Raw genomic sequence first — 24,800 nt, 5'->3', positions numbered from 1 at the left:
GCCTGTTCAGAATGAATATGTTTTTCCTAATTCGTATTAACTCTTTGAAATCATGAGTCAGATTTTCTTACTGTAAAGTGAAAGCATAAATATTTCATAGTTTACAATGAGAATAAATCCCCTAAACAAAACAGAACAAGACAAAGCAAAGTTCTTGATTGCAAAGCAGTTGCTTAAAACCTTGAAGCAATCCTTGGATGCCAAGACAGAAAGGGCACAAAAGTATTTGGAACACAGCTATAATCCAGGATAGGCTGTTTTACCTCAGTAAGCAATGAGCTTATGCCACTTTACATCACCTGTGGAGATGAACCCCAGTCATTGTGCAGGAATCATACAAACAAGAATGACATGATCCCTAATCATTATATATATAGCAAAGCAGGATCAAGTTGCCTAAACACAGGAGTCTAACGCCATCTGAGTTGGCCAAAGGTACAGGAGACTATATACAGTGACCCACTCTGAGGTGTCCAAACCAACTGTAGAAGTACTCTACATCCATACAGATAAAGATGAACATCACTTTTGAAATCTAATCAGGCTTCTGCTAAAGAAAGACTAAGGCAAAAGACCTTGGGGTGTTTCTATCTGCTTTTTAAGAAATGATCCTACATCAACCTAATAGTGAAGAATTTAGTCAACATAATTTAGTCAGCAGGAGAAAAGGCATAAGATTGGCTTTTGAATGACAGAATTTGAATATCTGGACATTTTTAAAAATTTATTTATATATATATTTTTAAGGCTCCAAACGGCCTTCCAAAACCATGTGTATAGCACTACAAAATTTACCAGCTGCCTTCAGTGGAAAACTGAAAGAAGATCTGAGACTTTTTATGAAGTGATATCTGAAAAGCCCCTTGGCAATTGCTATTGCTAAAGTGAAGTGATAGCCTATGATTAATCAATTTTTCCACATCTCTGGCTTCCATTATATTATATTAAAAATAGTGTAGCAGGCTGATCACCTGGACTTTCCAGCCTACTGCAGCAAATAAGGAGGGGAGCTGTAACTTGTTTTTACCTGAATTGTCTGCCAGTCGAAATCTGCCACAACAGAGATGTCTCCTCCATTGTTTCTGCACATTTTCTTTCATGGCACAATGGAATACAAATATAAATAAACCTATGACAAAAGAAAATAAAACATATATTTTAAATATATAAACAGATCGACTAAAGTCTGGTAACAAAAGACTATGAAGTACAAGCAAAGAAAAATCATGGCTAAGTTTTCTTATTGTCATCTATCCATATGCCTCATTTAATAGATAGGAAAATTAATTATAGCTTTCCCATCCTCCATCTGCTATATATATGTCTGGGATATCAGAAGAGAGAGAAGAGAGCCTGTTTATTGACATTGCTGCTTCACATCCAGCTCAGTGTGGTTATTCTACTTTTTTAGCTTAGATGGAAATCATTAAAAGGTTTTGGTTTTGAACCAAATGGAAATTTTGCACCCAATAGGACATTGCAGCCAGACTGCAGGGTAAGCACAGACAATATTTTGTTAGCTGGAAGATATTTTATCTCCTGTTCTATACCCACAGAATTATGGGCTGTGTTCTTTCAAAACCTGAAGATTTGAAATTGACAATAAAGGGTGCCAAACAAACAAACAAAAAAACAAATACCACTTGGATTTATGTTCATCACATGCATGTACTTGAAATGATTATGAAAATGGTAAAAATATGCCCATAAGTACTAATTAGGTGTCCAGATACTTCTTTTCTTCCAAGAAAATTGTCTGGTTTGTGCATGTAATTATAATAAAAGCGTTTAAGAATGTTTTTGTAGATTTCAGTTTTTTATGCAATCGTATAATCTCTATTTTCAGTAGAGAAGATGGGCATCTCCTTATGTGATAACAAAGGCTTTGGTAGGGTGTATGGTACAATTTCATCATCCTACAGAGATACTTTGGAGCTAAATATAGCAGTTGGACATTTCATGTGCTCTTGGCACTTCCCAGGCAGGCAACAGCTGTGGAATCTTCCATCCTTCCTGGGCCTGTCCTATTCTTGTTCTACTCTTATTCCCTGGGAGACAGCCAACCTGAGGCTGAACACCTGATGGCAAAAGTTACCACCAAATCCCTCATGATTATATCTTAAACGTGAATAAATATTACATAATGTGGGCAAATGTGGTTAAGTGACATCCTCTAAGACTGTTCAAGATGATCATGAATAGCTCCATATTATAATGCCTACTATGTTTCAACTGGTAGAATGCAATGGCAGGGTATAGCTTGGAAAAACTGATCTATAGCATAAAATTATCCTCTCTTCTCCAAAGTGCTGAGGTATAATTTTACATGAATGCTGGTTATTGAATGGGACTTGTATTTGCTTATTGCACTCAGTCCAGGCTGAGACCACCGAGGTCAGAGAAACAAAACAGCTAACTTCATTAACTTTAGAAGGTTGTGTAAAGGTTGTGTAATGAAACTTTTTTTTTTTTTTTCTTTTTCAAGAGCTGATGGGAGAAAAAAAAGAGAGAAAGAGAAGCACAATTTAAGGAAGGCAAACATACTTTAATGCATACCATATGCAAGCTCTGTTCAATTCTGGTTACTGTGTTTGCATTTAGTAAAATAGTTCGGTTTGTGCTTCACTTTTAACACAGAGTAATTCCAGTGCAATCACTAGCAGCTTTTACTTGCTGAGAGGTATGCAATTGTTTGTGCTGTAAGTACCTCCTAGGACTTCTGTGCTGCTACAAGCTTACTAAATTGATATTTAATTAAATTGAAATGAATGTTTGGAACATTTTGAATGGTTAAAAAAGAAAATGTCTATGTCTAATGTATTACAAAATGAATGCATAGTGTTAAATACTTTGTCTTTGCCCTGTCTGGGCTTGGTTTCTGATTTTTTTTTCTTCTCTGTATTTCATTTTTCATTAAGTTCACAATGTGCTTTAGTAACACAACTTTGGTTTTGTTTCCCATAGCCAAATCAGACCCTAGGCTTGGCTCTAGCTTGGCTCTGACTTGAAAGTATTTGGCTTGCCCAGGCATATATATGAAATGAACAGCCAAAAAAGAAATGTTCCCAGATTTTTTACTCTGAGCGTCAAAGAGAGAAAAAATCATTTCCTTTGTAGATGCAATAGCAAAGTATAGTAATACCAGTAGTTGGTGCAATTTACTTTTTTCATTGCCAGTGTGTAGCAAAATAGGTTTACAGAGAGAGGTTGCTGGTGTAGCTTAAAACACTGGTGCAGCTTTCACAAACTCAAGAGAGAGAACAGACAAGTTTATGGAGGGGTCAGTAACTAAATTCATGCTAATACCAGTGCTAACACCTTTCTGCTGATAGAAAATGCTTCCTGAAGCAAACCCTTCTTTTTCCTTTGCACTATTTCATCCCGTTACTGCCAGGTCCATGTGTGCTACACCAGATATAGGTGATTTAAAATGCTCTTTTCCTTATTCCTTTAGCTTTGCCCAACTCTTTCTGACACAGCAATATACATTTTTCCAGGATTGTTATCTTCCTGTGCTTGATATGACCTGCCTGAACATATGCTACACCATCTTTGCTACTACAACCCATGAGAAGATCATCACTCGTCTTCTTCCTGCATTTACTCCTCAGAGTTTTTGGTTTCATCTTCTGACCTAGCTGCCTTCCAAATACTCATTTTCCATTGAACAGTGCTATTACCCCACAGAGACTTAAGCAGTGGTGGTCAACCTTGTGTGCACTCTGCACATACAAGCTTAATTGATTGTGCTGGAAATTCTGGTTAAAGAAAACTTGTTGAGTTTGATCCTTGGCATGCTTTTCAGAATGTGAATCTTTTTTCATGTTCTTCCCGTAATTTAATCTCTCTAGGCCCTTCTAAATTTCTAACACGGACACATTACAGCAAATACTTCATTTTGCTCCTACGGGAGTATCAGAGTCTGCCCATTGGAAAAAAAGCCTTAAGTAAGAACACCACATACAAACATTATTTTGCCATTTTGACTAGCATTTCAGGTTGAAACTGAACCAAACCAAAAACCACAACATTATTCTCTTTCCACGAAAGCTCAATAAATCTTTTAGCTCAGTAAATATGTCTCAACTGTAACAGATAAAATCCACACAGTGTTATATTAAGTAATTTTTCCATTAAGGGCAGATATTTTGCTGACCCTAGGAATATATTTATTTTTTTATCTCAATATTTGTGTGGCAAAACACACACTCCTCCAATGACATCCTTGTGTTTAGGTTTTGTATGTTGTTTTTTGTCTGTTTCTGGGCATTATTATAGTTATAATTATTATTATTATTATTTAATCTCAGTATGTATGTGGTATAATACACACTCCTCCAATGACCTTCTTGTTTTTTTCTTAATTTTAGTTTTTCTTTATTGGTGGCACACACGGGGGTGGAGATTCTTATGTCATTTGGTACATATGCAGATCAGCTCTGAGCCAAAATTCTTTTAAATAAGATCTATATAATTCTGTAATTTATAACCATTAAATTACAATTTATAGCATTTTTCAGAAGGATGAACTATGTAGAAAAAGTAAAATATTCAAAATTTCAGAAAAGAAAACAAAAAGAAGCTACCTACAATAGTTACTGTATTTTCATTAAAGAATCGAAGAATATCACTTATCTCTGAGCTCTCTTTCCACCTGGAAACAGGACTGGATTTTGTTTTATGAGCATTCCATGTCTTAATAAAATAGATATGAGCTTTACAAATTCCCTACAGGAATAAATTAAAGAAAGAGGCTTCCTATATTTGTTATAATCAGTGAAAGGAAATGTTGAAGGTCATACAGCATCTATCATCAGAGATCACTGCAGACTATTAGCTAGGAACAGCACTATTTATAATATAGTGCATTTTATTAAAAAGGCTTTGAAATGTTAATTAATTTAACAAAGACCTTCAACCTATGTGTAGTAGGTAAAACTATTCCACAGAATGCAAAACTAATGATGTTTTAGTATCAGGGAAAGATCCAGAGAACTTGGATCACAGTTCTCTAGTCAGACCTAAGATCTCCCAGAAGAGTGATAGCTCAAATATTGTTTGTTCACAGAAAAGAAATTCAGCTTACCTTGCAATGAGTTGAAAATGGAGAAGAGGTACAGGAAGGGCAAAGTTAAGGGGCCCCAAGCAAAAAAGGCAAAGCCCCATGTCATGCCCAAGAGGAAGGTCAGGCTGACCACGCTACGGAGGTTCCTCAGGATCTCTTCCTTTAGAGTCCTATTAGTTCTTTTCCCATTCCTCCCGCAGATCTGCACCATCACCACCACAAACATGGCAACATTCAAGAGAAACATGATTCCAAAGTATCCAGCACAAGTCACATAAAAGACAACTTCATTCTTGATCCAGCAGCTGAGAAAAAAAAAAGAAAAAAAGGAAACTATGACCATTTTTAGGTAATGCAAAATATCCTCCAATTATCTATGTGACTGCAAGGAAAAGCAGCCTGTGTCTGATTCCATTGCTGCAGAGGTAAAATTTCAAGTGAAGCCTTTGTCCATTTTCTGTTTTTAAATAGGATGACGTTCAGTGGCATCTTAATACACTATAGCACATACTAGCATCTTGTCAGAAATCTGAGTGTTGCCCCTCATTTAGGTAAAACTAATTAAAAGGAAAATCTGATCACAGATACAAGCAGTGGGAATTGCAATCTCATCATGCAACTCAGTACAAGTAGCTTCGCCACCTTTATCAGTGTGAAGCATAGGATGCTTTAATAACAGAATACTCAAGCTTGGATCTTCAGTGCTAAAATCTGAAGTTTCTGCCACTTCAGCTAAAGGAGAACTCATGGCTCTAAAGAAGAAGCAGTATGGGTAGACCTTTGAGGTAGCCATTTGATAGTCAGTCATTTGAGAGATCTAGCTTATACCTCTAGCATCAAATGGCTACAATGATTAGCATTATACCTTAACAAAAACCCAGAATGATATTTTACTTATCATGACAAAGCTTTGCCAGTCAAGGAACAGAAAATGTGGTAACAGTCATATAAAAACGTTGGTATTTGGAGTTTATTTTTTGGACGTTGAGAAAAAAATGTAGAAAGCTAATGACCTACATTGACAAAGGACTACTTTATTTACAAAGGAAATTATTTTTATTTTACTTCTTTCTTGCTCACAACTAGAATATGCAGCTTTCATTTTAAATAAACCAAAACAGGTATTTTTATTTTTGTGAAACAAAATTTATAATTATTCTTTTGTCAGAAGTGTGTTTGCACCTCACACTAGGTAATGTAGATTTCCCTCCAATTTTTCTTATGTTCTTCTTTTCCTTTAGATTCAAATAATTTAGAAGACAATTTTGTCCACTTTTCTTGTTTTATCCACCTGTGACTTTTCAAAGCAATCTGACCAATGCTTTTTTGTTGTTCTGGTTTTGTTGGTGGTTATTTTTTTTTTAGATTGTAAATGCTAAATTGTAAGAAATTAAAAGTACTCACAAGTCATCTCCTCCTTGCCCGCTAGCATCTTTGCCGTACAATTCTTTGCCATAAATCTGACTTGCATTAGTATTCGTGCTTGATAAAACAATTGCTATCACTAGAGCTGGCAAACCTGTAACACGAGATAATTGTAGTTAGCTTTCAAATCCCTTAAACTTTCAAAATCACCATGCGAAGCTGAATTATGGATATTTCCATCACTATTGCTTTAGTATAGAGTATACTGAGGTAGTTCTAGGTCAGAAAACTGCACAGAGAAATAGAGGAAAATAAATCATTTTTTCAAACTGTACCCATGATTAAAGCTTTCAAAGTACTTAATAAGCATTAATGAATTAACCTCATAATGTTCTATAAGTTAGGAAATGCTATTTTAATATGTGATAAGTATGTGATAATTCTCTCAAAGCACTTGAACATGGGTTCTCATAATAAAGTGAGAAAAAGACTAACAAACTACTAAAAATGAGATTTAGTGGAGGGATGGGATTGGGATTTTTTTTTTGAGGGATTTTTTTTCCAGAGATGCTGATGGATTTAATTAGGCTGGGAAACCAGGGAAAATGAACTTCATTTCTCCTCTGCTTCTTTCAGCTGTAAATGTCTTCTCTTTTTCTAAAACGTTATATATCCTTTACTTAAATGTGTCCAAAAAATGAAGTAAACTGTATATTTTTTATTAATATAGTAAAGGGAATATTTGGGGAAACTAACAGACAACTATGTGGATGAGGACTATGTGCAGAGAGGTTCAGCTCACACCAAACAAATGCACATTTCCTGACATGCCATATTTTACATGCCTTATCCCTGCAATGACAAAACAGTTTCAAAGGGGAAGAGGTTAATTTGCTTTTCCTACCACTCAGTCCTTGTCTGCTTCTGAGGTTGCCAAAAAGGATGCTAGTTGCCAATGGAAAGACATCAATTATCAGCTGGACTGAGGTCAGTGCTCTAGGCATGAGGTTAATGGTTTTGTATTGTACTGTATTATTTCAAACACAATATGTGCATTCAGGAAGAAGGCACAGATTCCTGATATTAAAAAAAAAAAAAAAGAAAGAATAAAAGCTGTGCTGCTTGAGCCTCACAGTATTACATTTTCCAATTCAGTCCTATATTGTACACTGCTTAGGGCAGGCAGGATCTCTCTGTGGTTTAAACACTGTTGAAGCATAGGAAATTTCTGATTCCACCATAGGGTTTGTATTTTTCAGCAAGGAACTTCAACCTCAGTTGAGAGCTTTTTGAAAGTCAATGCAAAGATCCCCATGGGCTTTGTAGTAACTGCAAGGGTTTCTCAATTCATTGTGCGCCATGGTTCTCTTATATGGCTGTAACACCTTGGCCTCTCTGGAAAGACCAGCGTATCCAGTCTGCTGCTCCTCCTCAGGCAGAGATTTGCAGTTCTGGTGTGTTTGCATGGAGTTATCCACAGGAACTGTGGTCTTAGTGACACAGAGCACTGGCTCTATGCCAGCACCTTGGGGGGGAGGGAGGGGCAGGGGAAGAAACTATGCTGATTTTGATTCTGCTTTGCATCTTTTATATACTGTCATTTCAAATAACACACTATGTACAAACTGCATGTACTGAACTCACCCCAGCCGATGATGCAAAACTTCAGTATATAACGCCGTATATAGGTGTTAAACACTTTAACTAGAGCAATGTACATATGAACCGCTTCTAGTCCCATCCATGTAAAGGTGGCCAGAAGAAAAAAATGCAAAAGTACAGCAACAGCTATGCAGAGGCCATCTATGTCAAACGATGCAATCCAACCATCAAGCAAGAAGATCAAGTTGAGAAAGAGCAGAGCTGTGCTCAAATTCATCAGAATTTTGGAGGGATAATCTCTTCGCAGCTTCCTAGTGAGAGAAATACAGATGCTTATGATTAATTGGTTTCAACTACCCAAGTTGCTTACAGTAGCTAGGTTTATCAGTTTAAAAAATAAATAAAAGTACAGGGATCTCCTCTTAGCCATAAGCTATTGTGGCAATAAGGCATAGAGACACGTCACAGAATCACAGAATCACAGAATCGAAGAGGTTGGAAGGGACCTCGAAAGATCATCAGGTCCAACCCCCCTGCCAAAGCAGGCTCCTTAGAGCAGGCTGCCCAGGTAGGCGTCCAGACGTGCCTTGAATATCTCCAGAGAGGGAGACTCCAGAGAGGGAGATGTCCTTCTCTGTGATATTGCTGAAGCCTTCAGCTGTATGTTCTAGGGGAAAGCCATCACTTGTTTGGGTTCTTAATGAACTACTTTACTGCCACAATATTTTAGCAGCTGATTTATTATTATTATTAAACTTTCAAATTAAATATAATACAATGCAGTTTGTACCTGAAACAAGAACTGAAGAGACTTAAAAGAAATCTTTCAAAAAATAACTGTCCAGAAGATCCTGTCTGATCAATTTATATATTAATCTTTGGTTACTTTTTGGAAGATATTGTCCAGTGCTTGCTGTTACTTTTCCTTCCTTCCTTCCTTCCTTCCTTCCTTCCTTCCTTCCTTCCTTCCTTCATCTTAGGAAGACTGAAGATCAACTTAATTTTCTTTTTTAATTGATACACATTGAAATCTATGAACTGAGGGGCAACTTCAGCCATCTTGGACCAAAATATTATACCATAGGTAATGCAACAGGAATGCAATAATTAGAGGTATCTAGAACTATTTCTGAAGATCTCAGAAGCCTCCCTTTTCTTCCCCCCTTGGAAAGTATCCTTTAGCAGCTACTCTGTTTTGTCCTGCTCCAGGCAGAATTGTTTCTCTGTGTTGATGTGATTCTTTTCACTGTTCACAGAACTGTATCACTTCAAAACTTTTTCATTCCCTTGAATCACTTGTTAAAATTGTTGTAAAACTTCACAAATTAGCTTCATTTTATTTCTCTTCTCCACTTCCTTCTGAAGGGCTCCAGAATGTAATTGTTCAAGTCAGAAATTTTTCTTTTTTATTCAGGACCTACTATGCTCACAGGTTTGATTTGGTTTTGTTCTTACAAAAAGCCCGGCTGTGGATTTTATAACACATATCTGATACGGTAGGATGTCATACACCCCAAAGAGAAAATTTTGGGATATATTAGGCTTGTTGCCTGGTCTCAGCAGCACAACACATTAGAAACAAGAGAAGAGAGTCTGAAGTTATATGCCCCTTGAAAAAAAGTTTCTACTTATACCATTGTGCCCGGGATTCTGCAGGTTTTTTTTTTTTTTTTTTTTTTTTAAATATACATTTCCCTTCCAAGGCAAATAAAACACACCAACCATCTAGCTAATTTATTTTGTTCATCACAGAGAGGTACTTCCTTTGTGACCTTTTCTGACAGAACCAATACTTACTCAAATGCAATATATGTCAGAAGAGTTGCAGCTGAAAATATAGCAGATATCCCACAGCCTATGTAAGTGATGAAAGTGAGGATCTTGGTATTCTGTGGGTCTATTTCTGTAGTGGTTCGCTGAAGGTCCTATGTGAGACAGGAGGAAGATGTAACAGTTACAGCAAACTCCTTTTTTCATGAGCACAACATTTTTGTTTGGTAATTAGACAAGTAAAACTCAAAAACACTGGCAATAACACTATAACCCTGACATTAGGGTTCATGTTTATCAAGTATATTTAGTTTATAGTTGTTACACCTCTCACTTCCTTCCCATAGCTCTTGAAAACATTGTGCTGTAAGTATTATAACTGCTGGGTTAAGCAGATAGACAGAGCCTGATGCTGATCCTTATAATTCAGTACTAGGAATTCAAATGTCCTCCTGTGGAAAAAATTTCCCTCTTCAATCTTTTTAGTTCAGTTGCTTATAGGCATCTCTTTTAAAGAAGATATTTATGTTGAATATGTATTGAAAATATAATTAAAAAATATTCATAATGAAATATACAGAATTCTGGGGAGTTTCTGACATCACTTCTTGTTATTAAAAGTTCATGAGTCAATGTAGCTAATCATCTGTGGGTGAAAGCAAGGGCAAGATATTACTCTTCATTTTTATAGTCTGTTTTGACATGGAAGCTACAGTTATAAATGTTGGTCAGAAAAGTAGTGACAAAGACAACATTTCAAAAACAAACCAAAACTGGAAATGAAGCAGGAACATCTTGAGGATTTTTTTTCCAGTTTTCTGTCCAAATGTAATTGCCACATAGTACTGTCTGAGAATAAATGCCAGTGTTATTTCCTTCTTTAAGGAAAAGAAATAATGAGAATGTTTGGATCTATATCACTGTGGAGTAAATACGAGCAAATACTGGCATATAATGGTGTCTATTCTACAATCAGTGTAACTATTATCCCAAGCGAAATCGTCTAGCAAAAAGACACCAACAAAAGGCTACAAAACATGCCATTCTTCATAGGAAAATGAAGGAGCTGTATGCAGTTTTTTACACCCTGTCCCAACCTTATATATATAAAGAGAGTGTTATCTGAAAACAATTTAATATCTAAGTGAAAGTCAGAAAACATTATTGAAGTGGAAAAGCAATTAAAACAGTCAAAAATGTGTAAAAAATCTATTGGAACACAGCCCAAATTCAAAGAACTTCTGCCTTATTTCCTAAAGCCACAAAAGCATTCAGGGAGGAGAAGGGACTCATTGAGTATATCCTAAAGAAAGTCCTTTTTTTTCCCCATTCAAGGATGAAAAGTGAAACAAGACTGCAATTTAGCTTGCAAAAAGACAAAAAGCTTATGACTATTTCTCATTGACATCTGAACATGATGTGAAGAGAGCAGTTCTGTTAGGAAAGCTCTAAAAGGCCAAAGCTGAAAAATCAATGTCTGTAGCTTCCTTGTGCAGTTAAGTCCTATGTGCCACTGCAAAAAGGTAAATCAAAAAAAAAAATAAAAATCATTAGGAGTATTGCTCTGATAAGGAGCCAACATCTTTCCTGCAGGCTTTATTTACAGGCCAAAGAATATTAATTTCTCACCAAAAGAAATTTCAGCCTACTTCTGAAGGTTGAACAATCACCAAATTTTAAGATCAGATTGCAATAATCAATCTTTTTCATGTTGAGATTTTTTTCTTTCAAAAACACATCACACAGGAAAATTGCTGGAGACACCTGAATACTAGAGGAGTCATATTCCTGAGGCTGAAGGTACCTGAAGGTACCTTTGTCCATCTTCTTGATACGCTAAGCTCTACCTACCTCAGCCACTCATCCATTTAAAAGTGAACAGCAAATACGGTTTTACAGATTTTGCAAAAGAAGTTATTACTTTATACTTTTTGACATTAAAATGATATAAATCTTGTTGGATTTGCAAGCAGAATTTCCAAGGTGTGATTTAGCCCCTTGAATCTCAGTAAGAAGGGGAATTACTGTGCTCTTTTCTTTTCATTGTCATTAACAATTTTGCTGACTGCAGGACATTTCCTGAAAATACAATGCTCTACGTTTTGTTCTGAAACAGTGTCTCAACTTCTTGAGAAAGAAGTGTCTCAACTTCAAGAGAAAATATTTTCTCTTTTTTTTTTTTTTCCCCTGTAAATATTCACCGACTTTGTCATTTCGCTAGTAAAGGGGTTAGTACTGAGCCTTGGTTTTACCATCCCTTATTCTGGCTTTGTTTTTCACCTATGTCCCGACTTTGAAGTTGGGTATTATAATATGCTATTTGTATTTTGGTATCACTCAGAAGTCTCAGCCAGAAGTCTTCTTATGGGCACATTTCAATTTTTTAAAATTTTTTAATTGCCCACTTCTTCTTTCATTTTCTTTATTGATTACCTTATACTTGAATACTTATCATTAGGCACTTTGTTATAAAAATAAAACAACACTATATGATAATAATGATCAATAACAGAAAATGTTTTAAGATTAAAATCATTTGCAAAAGGAATATCATATCAAACATGAATCAAGAAAGTTGTCTTGGCCCAAGAGAAATACTACATTGCTATTCCTAGGAAAGATAACTTAGTGAACAACGACAGTTTGCTTACCATTAGGACCCCAAAGTGTGTGAGGTGGTTGCATAAACAAACTGTCTCATTTTCATTGGATTCTGCTTGCACTTTGCAACCTGTAGGGTTCCAGCCACCATTGCCACCTATGGAAAGGAAACAAGAGAAACCATACTTTCCAACAAACTTGTATCGTTCTTTCATTGGATTCCTCACTTCGTCTTGTGCAAACACAGAAATGCATATATAATAAATATATAATACCACTGAATATTAAGAAGTCAGTAAAGAAGAAACTGTTAGATTTCATAGTTTTTTAGAAAATTCCACCAGACGTGTCGCAATAATGGCCTACTGAGCAGAAGCAACAGTTGGAGATTTATAATAAAGGTTGGGAGATTTTTGGTTATTGATGGATGAATAAGACCTATGTGTATCATGCATTAAGACACACCTTTGTTTTACCCAATAATATCATGGTTTTAGAACTCCCTTTTACCACCATGATGCGATGTCTGCACATACTGCCCTCCTATTCACATATCCCCAGGCACAAGAAAGCAGAGGCCTAGGAACAGAGGGTCCTACCTTTGCTCTCTGCAATATGTAATGTAAGTCAGTGTGGATAGAGAGAAACTTTATATACAGATTTAAAAATAACATTTATCAATATATATATTATATACATATAATATATTAATATATTATATATTAATATAAGCATAAAAACATTGTATTAAATATAAATATGTATATTATGTAAGATATATTAATATATACATATATGAATGTATATTAAATTACGTGTATTAATTAATAAATACATATTTAAAATATTAACTAAATTTACATAAAAAACCTTTAGTAAGAATATTTAACATCTTCTGTTACTAGTGACCTTACTAAACAGAAGAAATTATTCAGTTTAAAGATTTATCTAACTCTGCAAAGACTAATAGAGAAGTAAAAAGGATCAAGACCGAGACTGATTATACAACTTAGACACCTTTTTTCCCAATGTAAAAGAAATGACAATATTTTTAAACTTACCATTTTTATTCATATCCCAGAAGACACAGGTAGGCTTAGGATCTTCCTAAGAACACATGCAAAAGTAGACCTTTTATACCTCTTCAGATATAAATCTCATCAACATGCATACTTTTGCAGCAGATGTTTTACTACATATCTTTTCATTTGATGAGCAGTAGAAAAAAATATTATTTTGGACTGTTGAAATTTTGTCTAGTGTTAAACCAGACCTTATTCTCCTTAAAAAGACATTTACCCTAATTATAAATCATAGAGCATTGTTCATCTTCAGTGTTCCTTTTCCACATCCTCAGAATGAGAAAGTTTTATTGTCTCACTAAAGTTATCCATGAGTATGATGTCTTTACAGAGCTTAAATATTTTTAACTGTTTACTTCCTCATGAGTTCTTAGTGAATCCTTAATGTAAATGGCCTCATAACTCTGCAAAAGCCTGCTGAACCTTAGTGGAGGTTGTTGTGCCTCACCTTAAAATAATCATTATAATGAAATGTAAGGTGAAGTTACGTGAAAATTATGAACCAGGTTCTCATTCCATGAACAACATTCTTAGGTATTGCATACCAACTTCTTTCTTAATTTCTTTAGTGCTATTGTCTCTTTTGCAGTAGCTACTGATAACTGTTTTAACTGAAACAGCATGAGCCAAAAGGTTGCATGGACTTTTTTTCTGTAAATTAATTGTAGTCATCTTTTTAAAATGGGGTTCTGTCCATTCTTCATTTGAAGGAAACCATATAACAACAAAACCTTAGGGAACTATTAAAAAAGCAATTTCATTATGGTCAAATAATTTAAGTCATTTTAACATTCCAGCGTAAAAAGTAGTGTCCCTGGTCATGAACGTGGTCACAAACTGGTCGTGAACAACGGTTTTACCTAGACTTATTTGCACAAATTGCTTGTGAGTGGCAGAATCAATAGTCTTTCAGATAAATGCTAAAATATGAATGGATTGGGAATGTTTGAGGATGGAGAAGTTATTTATTTTTGCTTTTTCTTTTCTTACTTAATTTTGTTTCAGAGATTTTATTTCCATTTGGGTTTACATTCAATATATATAGTCAAAATCCACTCAAAGCAATGAAGCTGTGTGCACAGCCTTTACTATACATAATTTACATTCCTGTTCCTCTGAATAATCAGTGTCTTCTTACTTGAGTTTTGGTATGCTTAATTGTAATCTTCACATAATCCTGAAGATCCCGAATAGTTATGTTTCCAATACTGCATGCCACAACAAAACTTGTCAAGTTGGCAGGAGTTTCTGCATCCTTTAAAAGATTCAGAAAAATATAAAAAATTCTCACACAGCACATAACATAAAAGCCAGAGTACAGTTTTATTTTTGCAGCATACCAGAATAAATAAACTGTCAGCATTTCTACAATTTCAATCATGTAATATAAGAACGTTTTGTTTATAAAACCAAATTCTGAATTTGCCTCATGGAAGTTTCCCTATTTTCTTTATAGTCATAAATACATTTGGACATTATTATAAAGAAAGGTTAGAAGGTATACTTTCCCCGTTTAATCTTTTTGTCTGATGACACCAACTCAAACAATGTGGCAGATATGATTAACATATTTCCCTTAAAACAATGAAATAGCTTTCTTATCTTATTGTTGCTATCCTTTTTACTAGGTGTAAAGTTTTTGGAGAATAACCTCTTTTCTGTGTATAGTTGCTAAGTCATCCTCCATCTTACAATGAAAGACCAAAAAGTAGTAAACAAATCCAACGCAATGCTAGACACTTCTGTGGGAATTTAAATAGAAGACGGATGATACCAATACCATTTATAACCTGCAGTGAAAAAGTATCAACTTGAGAATTTTCCAAAAGAGAGTTTTTCCTTGGAATCTGATGATTTATTAAAATGGAACTGTTTTGCAAGTAGAATTTTCCTTTGAAGAATTTGCATTAAAGTCTGAATAGCTATAAGCCTGGTTGGCCTTACGGGAAACCAGGAAGCTTCTAGTACACTACCTGCTGCAGTTGCCTAAAATATGTGTCCACTTTAGAGGCTTTAAGGTATCCTCCCTGGTCTCCAGCTGGTCTGTTACAGGTTCATTGCCGTATCTGTCAGGCAGTACTTGGGGTGTTGCAAATGGCACTGTTCTCCTTTGTTTAGGGAACCGATGCCTACTCCTGCACTAGGATGAGCTGTGTCACACCTTATCTGTGTCTATTCCTTTCCATTGACTGGCATTGAGGGCAGCTTATTTTTACACCTAAACAACAGTTTAGGTGTAAGTATCTACTCTGAACACACCTACCATAGGTTAAAAGAGTCTCACCCTGAATAGCTTAACCATCAGATTTTAATGAATGACAGGATAAAGCTTGAGAGCATTTTATCAGTTGCAACTGAAGAAAAAACACAAAAAACTCCAGTGCTGTAAAGTATGATGTTTCATTGTTATAGTGAATGTTTATAGAAAATACAGCTAATAACAGTGGGACATTATTGAAATTGGAATAAATATATTTGTGGAATAATTTTATACTAATGCATAAAGTTATGGGGTTTGAGACAGCATGTCAAATTTTTTTTTGAGACTGTCATTAGTCTTTTTTTTAGACTTTATTTTTACACTTACTAAAATGTGATTTTCACACATTTTAATTAATCTTATTGAATGTCACACATGAACAATTTAAAAACCTCACAAAATACTGTAGGGAATTTTAGTTGTAATCTTTTCTTTCTTTCTTTCTTTCTTTCTTTCTTTCTTTCTTTCTTTCTTTCTTTCTTTCTCTTTTTCTTTCCTCTTTCCTCTTTCTCTCTTCTTTCTCTCTCTCTCTCTCTCTTTCTTTTTCTTTCTCTCTTTCTTTCTCTCTCTTTCTCTCTCTCTCTCTTTTTCTTTCTCTCTTTCTCTCTTTCTTTCTCTCTCTCTCTCTTTCCCTTTCTCTCTCTCTCTCTCTCTCTCTCTTTCTCTCTCTCTCTCTCTCTCTTTCTCTCTCTCTCTCTCTCTCTCTCTCTCTCTCTTTCTCTCTCTCTCTCTCTCTCTCTCTCTCTCTCTCTCTCTTTCTCTTTCTCTCTCTTTCCTTTTTGCTTCTCAGTGAATTATTAAGTATCACTTCAAAACTTATTCTAGTACAATTAAAGGACACATTTTGACTTTGTATGATTTTATGCCATTATGACAATCATATATCTATATTCTCCTGGTTTCTTTATTAAATATATTCATCTTGTTTTTCTTAGAAGTGGCCTTAAAATGAATACTATTTTAAATAGTTAAAGATACTTCAGGGTGTATTTTAGAAGGCAACTGAGGGTCGTGAGTATTTTCTTACCTAGATTATCTTAAGAATCTGGATACACTGCCAATAGAAATGATAATGTAGGGACAACACAATACTACAGAGTTCTCCGGATGAACAAGAGCCAAAGGTCATTTTAAATACTAATGGGAAAACAAACTGAAGCCTTCTGAGGCTTAGCCTACAGTTCACTATGAAACAATGTTTCCCTATTAAATTTTTTTTTTTCTTCAGGAAAATTGTGGTTTTGGTTGTTTTTTTTTCAAGCTGTGAAACTCTTCCTATTTTTTTTTTTGACATTAACCATGCAGGAAGTATTTATAATTACCATGTGATGGGACCCAAAGGAGAAAAATAGCAAATCCACCTGTATCCCTTCTGTTTTCAGACACAAATATTGCTGTCCTTATTCCATAACCAGGCTGTCTTTAAATACATCCGGATAACATTAAAAAATAGTGTGCTTATGAGAACACATGAAAAGCACAGTATGTATAGAAAAAACAAATGTTCTCTGGACAGTGACCAGCAGCCCAGAGTTTCAAACTGGATATAAGTAGTCCATTGGACATGACTGTCAATCAATTCTTTCAAGGAAAAGAGAAAGAAAGAATATTTAGCTGTATTACACACCAAATTCCCAGCTGATAAAAAAGAACCCAACTCCACTGAACATCAAGCACCTATATCAATGCATTTCTATGGAAGATGTGCCCTTTAAGAGGTTTTGGCACTTTACACTGATTATAATCAGCTTGGATCTAGCTTGTTGTTGATTACTCTGAAAAAAGTTTATCTCACATGTGAAAAGAACGTGCACTCAAATCTCTCACTCTAATTCAGTGTGGATGCTATGGCTATTTTGTCACTCTGATGTCCCTAATGCCCTAATGCCTACATTTGCTATCACCAGCTCATTCCTCTAACTCATGAAATGCTGTGAAATTACATTACAGGAAACTTTTGGCAGCTGCTTTTGACCCATCCTAGCTGAAACGACTTCAAACTCATTAAAGTTTACCTGAAAAAGGCCAATCTTGTTGAAGAAAGTAAATTGAGCCCTCGATATAATTTCAACGTCATCTTGACTTAAATTCGTCAGTAAACTTGGTGGCAGAACAACAGAAGCAAAGGCATTTGTCTGGTCCTTGTCAAAGTCTATCTGTTAAATAAAAACAGCAGAAGAAAAGAACATGTTCAAACAAAAAGTAAGCCATCTACTGTGAACAGCTGGGTTCAGACCCTTCTTGACAATATCTAAAACATGGGACTAGAACCTTCAACATTAATTTTACCCGTACCTATGCAAGAACTAATTCAATCAAAAAAAAAAAAAAAGGCTTAGGATTTTTTTTTTCACTCTCGCAGTATGAGATTAATCTGCTGCTGCACAAAATTTGTAAATAAAACAAATGAACAAATAAAAAACCCTCCTCCACTGCTATAAAGATGATTTGGAAATACTGATATGGCGATAATGGCAGACATACTAATTTTCAGTAACTGTCAGAATACATTTCCTTATACGAAACAATGTTGAGAAGAGGAAAATATGCTCTGAATCCTTCTTTCTTGAGTTGTACTTTTTTTTTGGCTTGATTTGAACATCTGAATTAATTTTCTTATTATTTTTTCTAGTTTCTCTGTTAAAGAAGGGAGACTTTAAAGTAATGATTAGTGTCACCTCTCTACATCTATGCAAACTCATATTTCATTAGCTTTCACACAGCAATTCTCTGACTGCATACACTTACACCATGGCAAACTCAAGGTGTGCCACCCTATCCATCAAAGGTAGAGGAGTAAGCCATCTAATACTGGCTCTATTATAAAAGTGCTCAATAATTTTACTGCAAGATAGGAAATTCACACTCCTGACTTCTTCTGAGGCAACTGTTATTTATGCCTCTCATGATCAATCATATGATATTAAAAGTAACATTAGCTAAGAGAAAGTTACAAGTTATAGGCTACTGTTTTATTTAAATTCTAAATTTAAATTTTCACCGACTTACTGTGATGAACAGGCACCACTGGAAATTAATAACACGTAGTTCATAAATATCTCCTAACAAAGCTAAATGCACTTGAATAAAAGGTTTTCAAGGTATAATTCTGCCACATTAAACAGAAAGTGTGCATGTGATAAAGATGTCCCATTAGGTACTGTCTGCAAATGGAGTGGAAGAGGCTTCTGTGAAGAAGTATGGATATATTACAGGAACAATTTAATAATATGAATCACTAAAAGCTAACTTAGCCAAAGTTTTGGCAAGAAACATAAAGACACAAGGACTAAAATAGAATCTTTCCAAATTGCCATGGATACATTTGCTTGATATCTATGAAAGAAAATCTGGAAACACTCTGACATACAGTTTGAAGAGTTTAATGATCCCTGATGAGCCTGGTCATCACATCACTGGTGAAAAGACGGCTTTCACAAGGGAATCTCCCTACAGCAGGGGTAGCAAGTATCTTTCCTGATATGCATGGAAAATATAATCTGTGACCACAGCTGCTGCTTACTTTTCTGGTAGGAAGGATGCTAAGAATTCTCAATCAGCTGTTGGAAATGTAAAAGTCTGAGAACAAACTCGTGTTCCAATAGGAACATTATAAATAATTTGATGGAGTTTGGATTTTGTGATTATTTAGACAGTGCTGTAATAAATGATTCCAGGGCAAGAAAATTCCTGGATGTCCTCAAGACACAGATGGTAATTCTTATTGTATGTGCGAACATCCCAAACCTTATTTCAGAATTTTTCCTTTCCTCTTTCCATAAATACAGAATGAAATCTGGAGGAGAATTGTTCCTTTGATAACAATCAAAGAACAATCACTTATTGAGCTTCATTAATATGAGAACTAAACAAAAGTAGATTTAAAATCAGCAAGCATTTCAAATAAAATTGATTCAAAGAAAGTTTAGCCTAAACTTCTACGAATATAAATATGAGAAAACTCATACATTAAATCTTTTTGCATCTATTTAAACCAGAAATTGACTTTAATTCAGAAGTCTACATAGCAAATAAAAGGCTGATAGCCTATACTACTACTATTAAACAATGTCTTTATTAATTTTTTTTGGTTTTTATAGTACATTGTACTTCATAAAATTATGATACATTTACTGGGATTGTTGTTTTGCCAATTTGCTACAGGAATAAATTTGGTCTATTAGATACTTACACTCTAGTGATTACTCTTTTACCGATATCATAATACCATGTTTTCTCTCAATTCAGATTTGGGTCCTCTGGCCCTAATTTTTTTTTTTTTTTCCTGTTTAATATTTTCTGTATTTTTCTCCAAGTAAAGCTCACTGTATTTTAATGATTAGACTCACAGGAGTTTGCGATTACATTACCTCTATCATAGACATATATAACTACGAAAAATACATTGGACTAAATTTTTAAAAGTACTTATGTTCTTTATATGCAAACAGGCATGTACTGAAATTGTTTTAAAAAGTCCAGGCACCTCTTTGCTACACATTTCCCCAGAACCTTTAGAAAAATCCCAGCAGATGCTCATGTATATCTTGAATGTTATTTCATAGCCGTTAGATGTCTGTGCATTTTCATTTGTGAAAAAAGATGAAAAAATATTTTGAGGTCATGGCAAATATCTAACTTAATGTCTAGGTAATGTAGCACTGAAGACCTGTCCTTTGATTTTTCGTATGCCTGGGCTGATTGGTCAAGCTCCATGTGAATGTCTTGAACTCCCTTGGACTTCCCAAATGGCACAAGTCTATGAACCTACATGTGGATGAGTGATCAGCTTTAGGCCTCTGCAGTAGGTGTTTACACTATACTGTTGAACACCTGTTGTACCTGCAGAAAGCTACATGTAGGTATCTACATTTATCTGTATTGTTCTAAACATGAAACTCATCAATGGTGTTTTTACTGTACAATGGGTAATACATTAGACTGTTAAAGATTATTTTCCCTTTTAATTGGAAAAGATAAAATCTATTCTGGATTTGTAAGCAAATTATTTTTCATCTGTATGGATTGTGTAGGTTCACCCGTGTTTCCTGCCACTCAAGGATATACTGCATTAATCTGCTTGGATGATTGTAGGAAAAGGGAACTAGAAAGTAGGGGGAGAATTGGGAGTTGTAAGTGGTTTTATATTAATCGCAGTAAACATCCTTGGCACATTTCATATTCAAAGTGCTCATACCATACCTGGAAATCAGATGCATTATTTTGTGGGCTGACACTGAAAGTAGAACCTTTGAATGAAGTTGAGTTTATAGCAGACACTCCAAGTGCGAGGTTTCGTGTTGAAATACTCATGGATGGTCCAGTGAACTGGATTTTTAAAGCTAAGGCATCAATAGTTTTTAGAGCTCTAAAAACAGAAATAAAATTATTTTTAAAATTGAATAAAAAATGATAATAATAAAACAATGGTCATGTGTGCTCTTTATGTATGCTCTCCACCTTAAGGCTATCCTCTATGTTTCTGTCACCCACCTCTATATTCACAAGGAGACTGTTGGGCTGTAAATTTATGTATGTCTGTTGAACACAAAAGGTTTTGATTGACAGAAAGTATCCAACTACACATCACTGGTCCTGAAATAATCTTCCAACAATACTTAAATCTGTGCTGTGTCATTCATCAGCAGACTTCTTTTCCATACTTTGTTATGCGTGTTAATTTTAGCACAAGAAGAAATATCTGTTTTTCTCATTTGATATTTTTTTCATAGAAATAAGAAAAGTTTTCTTTCCTTTACTGCAATTATTTCTCTATATATGGAAAGAAGTTGCTCTTGAAAACTTCTCTGAAACACAGAAATACTTACTCTGAAGATGATGCTGCCAATACACTGTCTGAACTGTTTAGAATATTGGAAAAAATTGTCACCACAGTAGAACCCAGAGATTCATCAATTTCTTCATCATTCACAATTTTTTTGAGCTTCTGGACAACATCATTTACTTTGTCTGAGGTTAGCTGCTGCCCTTCACCAGTGAGATTCAGAAGCTGATTGGCAATATCAGCTGCATTTTCTGTAAGTGTACACATAACATGAATCAAAAAGAGAAAAAAAGGAAAGTGATGAATAAAATGTATATATATACATATATATATATATATATTTTTCTCCTTATCCTCTATCCTCTTTTTTACTGAGAAAAACAACAACTGTTTCCCTCTTGAAGTGGAACAAATGTATCCCAAAGTCACTATTACTTACAAAATATTCACTCTTTTAAACTTAGGGGAGAAAGTCCAACTCCATTGTGAATGTTACCAGTTCCTTCATGTGTCTGAACTCTTAATCAGAGAGCTGGCAAGCACAATACACAAGCAAATTTCATCAGAAGAACCTTCCTGATCAGGAAAGTTTGAAATTGTGTCCTGTGGCAAAGCATTAGTTTAAACTGCTTGTTAAACTATGTTTGGTGACACTTGGATAGAAAAATAATGTAAGTAGTAATATTGTGCAACATCAAAATATTTATGGGATAATCACAAATAAGATTTGGAAAGAACATCAGCCTTCTGTCTGCATCTGTGTTTTTGTTGTTGTTGTTGCCTTTAATGTTGTATTTTATAATGTGGCTTTAGCTACATTTACCGTAGAATGTTCATTCTACAATAAAAAATGTTTTCATATAGCCTGACTGTAAGTAGTCATCACAATCAACTAAGCTAGGTAGCCAGGCTTCCCACGAATCTCTACCAGTGAAGAAAGAAAAAGAGGCTTCTCCAAGAAAGCAATTCAGAACAGCAGCTTATTTTAGCTTTGAATTACCTTTGAGAGTACCTCTCTCCTCTCTAACTCTGGCACTAAAATAGGGGGCCATAAATAGTTCTCTGTTTATTTTATTATTCCTTTAAATGCCAGAATGACATCAAAGGGTATTTTTCAAATGAAGAATAAATTTGAAAATGTCCGATCATAAGTTCACAGAAAAGAGTGAGTCTATGAAAAAGACTTTACATTGGTATCTACAGGCATTGGAAATTTTAAAAAGAATTTCTGAACCTAAATATCAAATCAGGGCAAGCTACCATCTGCCTCCATTCTTGCTTAAATTACCTGAAGAGTTTGATTTATTTCATTAATTGATATCCAGAGCTTTGCATTGATGGGCTGAATTCAATTTGGTGCACTTCCCTAGAGTTTAAACACTTTGCACTGATTTTTTAAAAAGATTTAGCATAAATGGGGAAGATATTCCTTAGTGTAACTTCCTTATACTAGGTAGAAAACAAAGTACACAAAACTATTGTTTTAGCCAAAGATTAATATGCGTACACTTACCTGTGCAGTTTCTAAGATCTGGTTGGCCCCAGTATGATGTATAATTCTGCAGACCCAAATAGCTAAAGAAGAAAAATGACAATAGCAACATTATGCAAATGTTTTGTAATTGTTTTGTAGCTGTCATAGTGGTACAATACTTTCTATTCACAAATTTCCTAGCAACACAGCCCCAACTGAAATGAAATATGTATGCTAGACAGTGGAAATATGTGACCTGTGAAGTGACAGTGCTGAGAAAAAACAAAAACAAAAACAAAAAAAAAAAACCAAACACACACAACAGTTCTTTTGGACAGATTCCCAGTTGATTCCTATGCTGACTTGGTAAACTGACTGCATCATTCTGGTCTTCTATTTCAGAAAAGACCCAAGTGTTGAAACAAACTATTATGTCCCTATTGTGGCCTAATCAGATGTTGTTTCTATAATTTTTCTTTGATATAAATAGCTTTGATCAGGTCAATAGCAAGTGGTAATAGCTCTCAGAAGAACATGAACAGGAGCTATGAGTAGACAGAAACATATGCCACCTGTGAAAACCAGAGAAGGTCATCACCAGGTCCAGGTCCAAGGTGAGTGGCAGACATAAACAGACAATATATTTTTTCTGAATGCTTTTTCTATAAAACTTTACCATAGAAAACTACCCAGATATGGCTCCAAAATTAAACATTTTTCCCTAGGTTTTCTTTTTTGGACAATCATGCCACCATACTATGGCAAAGGTAGGATGGAGAAAGGCAAAAAGTTATCCTTGATATCACATGAGAGAATAAAGATATTCCTCAGTTGATCACCTTTATTGTAGCAGTGCACTAGCTACTCAGGGAAGCACAGGGCTAGAAGACACCATTGGTACAGCTTCCTTTTTTTTTCTCAGAAAAAAACACACCACACTTGTGCTCCATATTGGCAAAAGCTAGTGGAGGCAGAGGCATGGAAAGCATATCACAGTGCAGAGCACAGTAGTTTTCTTTTTAAAAAAGTGCTGCACACAGACTATCAGTGGTATTGTTTATACCACAAATGAACAATAAAGATAAGCAACACTGGGTCAGCAAAGGCCAGAAGCCTTAATTTTTAATGATTCTGGGGCTCTACACTACTTACTTTACTTTGGTCAATCAGAATCTAGCAGTTCTTGTGTAAGATTAAGAAACTGAGGAAGTGAGTTAGTTAAATGTAATTGCTGGTTGCTTTCCTGTTTGGCACAGAACCTCAAAGCTGATTCATATCCATGTTGCCATATTGTTTGCAAAAAGTAAAAAATCTGGTCTTCTCAGAACATGTTCCAGATGTAATGTGGGTGGATGGAGACTACTGTGTTGCATTTAATTGTGATCATCCTAAATACTGAAGAGATTAATTAATATTGCATCATTGCCATGTTCAAGGCACTCAAAGGAGATCAAAGCTGTATTGTTTTAGTAATATATCAAAGGAAGTAATAATATTCCCATTTTACAAATGGGAAGTGGAGATACAGCACTTAAATCATTTGTAGATGCTCACAAAGAAAGCTTACATTAGGAGAAAATTATCCTAAACTTTAAACCTTAAAAACACAAGTCCAAATCTTTAAGCATTAGACTAACACCACCTTCAGTTATGACTAACTACTAATAAAATTCTTGTGTCAAAGGATTTCTTTTTCTTTATTGGATCTGGAAGAGAAGCTCTTGATTAAACTAAATGCATGTCTCATCTTCATAGAGTTTTGCTGAAAATTTCTTATACAAGTCAGCCAGTAGTAA

The 24,800-nt window shown here is 34.9% G+C and overlaps 1 protein-coding gene across 1 annotated transcript in view; it reads right to left on the bottom strand.

The window, feature by feature from the left end:
- ADGRG6 (adhesion G protein-coupled receptor G6) overlaps positions 1-24,800 on the bottom strand; it is a 103,431-nt gene that overhangs the window by 5,932 nt on the left and 72,699 nt on the right. The window contains exons 12-23 of the mRNA XM_035538809.1: positions 23,044-23,105; positions 21,574-21,781; positions 20,948-21,113; positions 17,761-17,901; positions 14,624-14,740; positions 13,465-13,510; positions 12,454-12,560; positions 9,830-9,957; positions 8,075-8,343; positions 6,470-6,584; positions 5,087-5,370; positions 1,028-1,129 (exon numbers count right to left, since the gene is read on the bottom strand). Of these exons, the coding sequence (XP_035394702.1) occupies positions 1,028-1,129; positions 5,087-5,370; positions 6,470-6,584; positions 8,075-8,343; positions 9,830-9,957; positions 12,454-12,560; positions 13,465-13,510; positions 14,624-14,740; positions 17,761-17,901; positions 20,948-21,113; positions 21,574-21,781; positions 23,044-23,105 (1,745 nt within the window). The remainder of the gene's footprint in view (positions 1-1,027; positions 1,130-5,086; positions 5,371-6,469; positions 6,585-8,074; positions 8,344-9,829; positions 9,958-12,453; positions 12,561-13,464; positions 13,511-14,623; positions 14,741-17,760; positions 17,902-20,947; positions 21,114-21,573; positions 21,782-23,043; positions 23,106-24,800) is intronic.

This window comes from Cygnus atratus, chromosome 3, assembly GCF_013377495.2.
Source record: "Cygnus atratus isolate AKBS03 ecotype Queensland, Australia chromosome 3, CAtr_DNAZoo_HiC_assembly, whole genome shotgun sequence".
In the NCBI taxonomy this organism is placed as follows: Eukaryota; Metazoa; Chordata; class Aves; order Anseriformes; family Anatidae; genus Cygnus; species Cygnus atratus.
The sequence above is the reverse complement of the archived record's forward strand: the minus strand, read 5'-3'. Positions and strand labels throughout refer to the sequence as shown.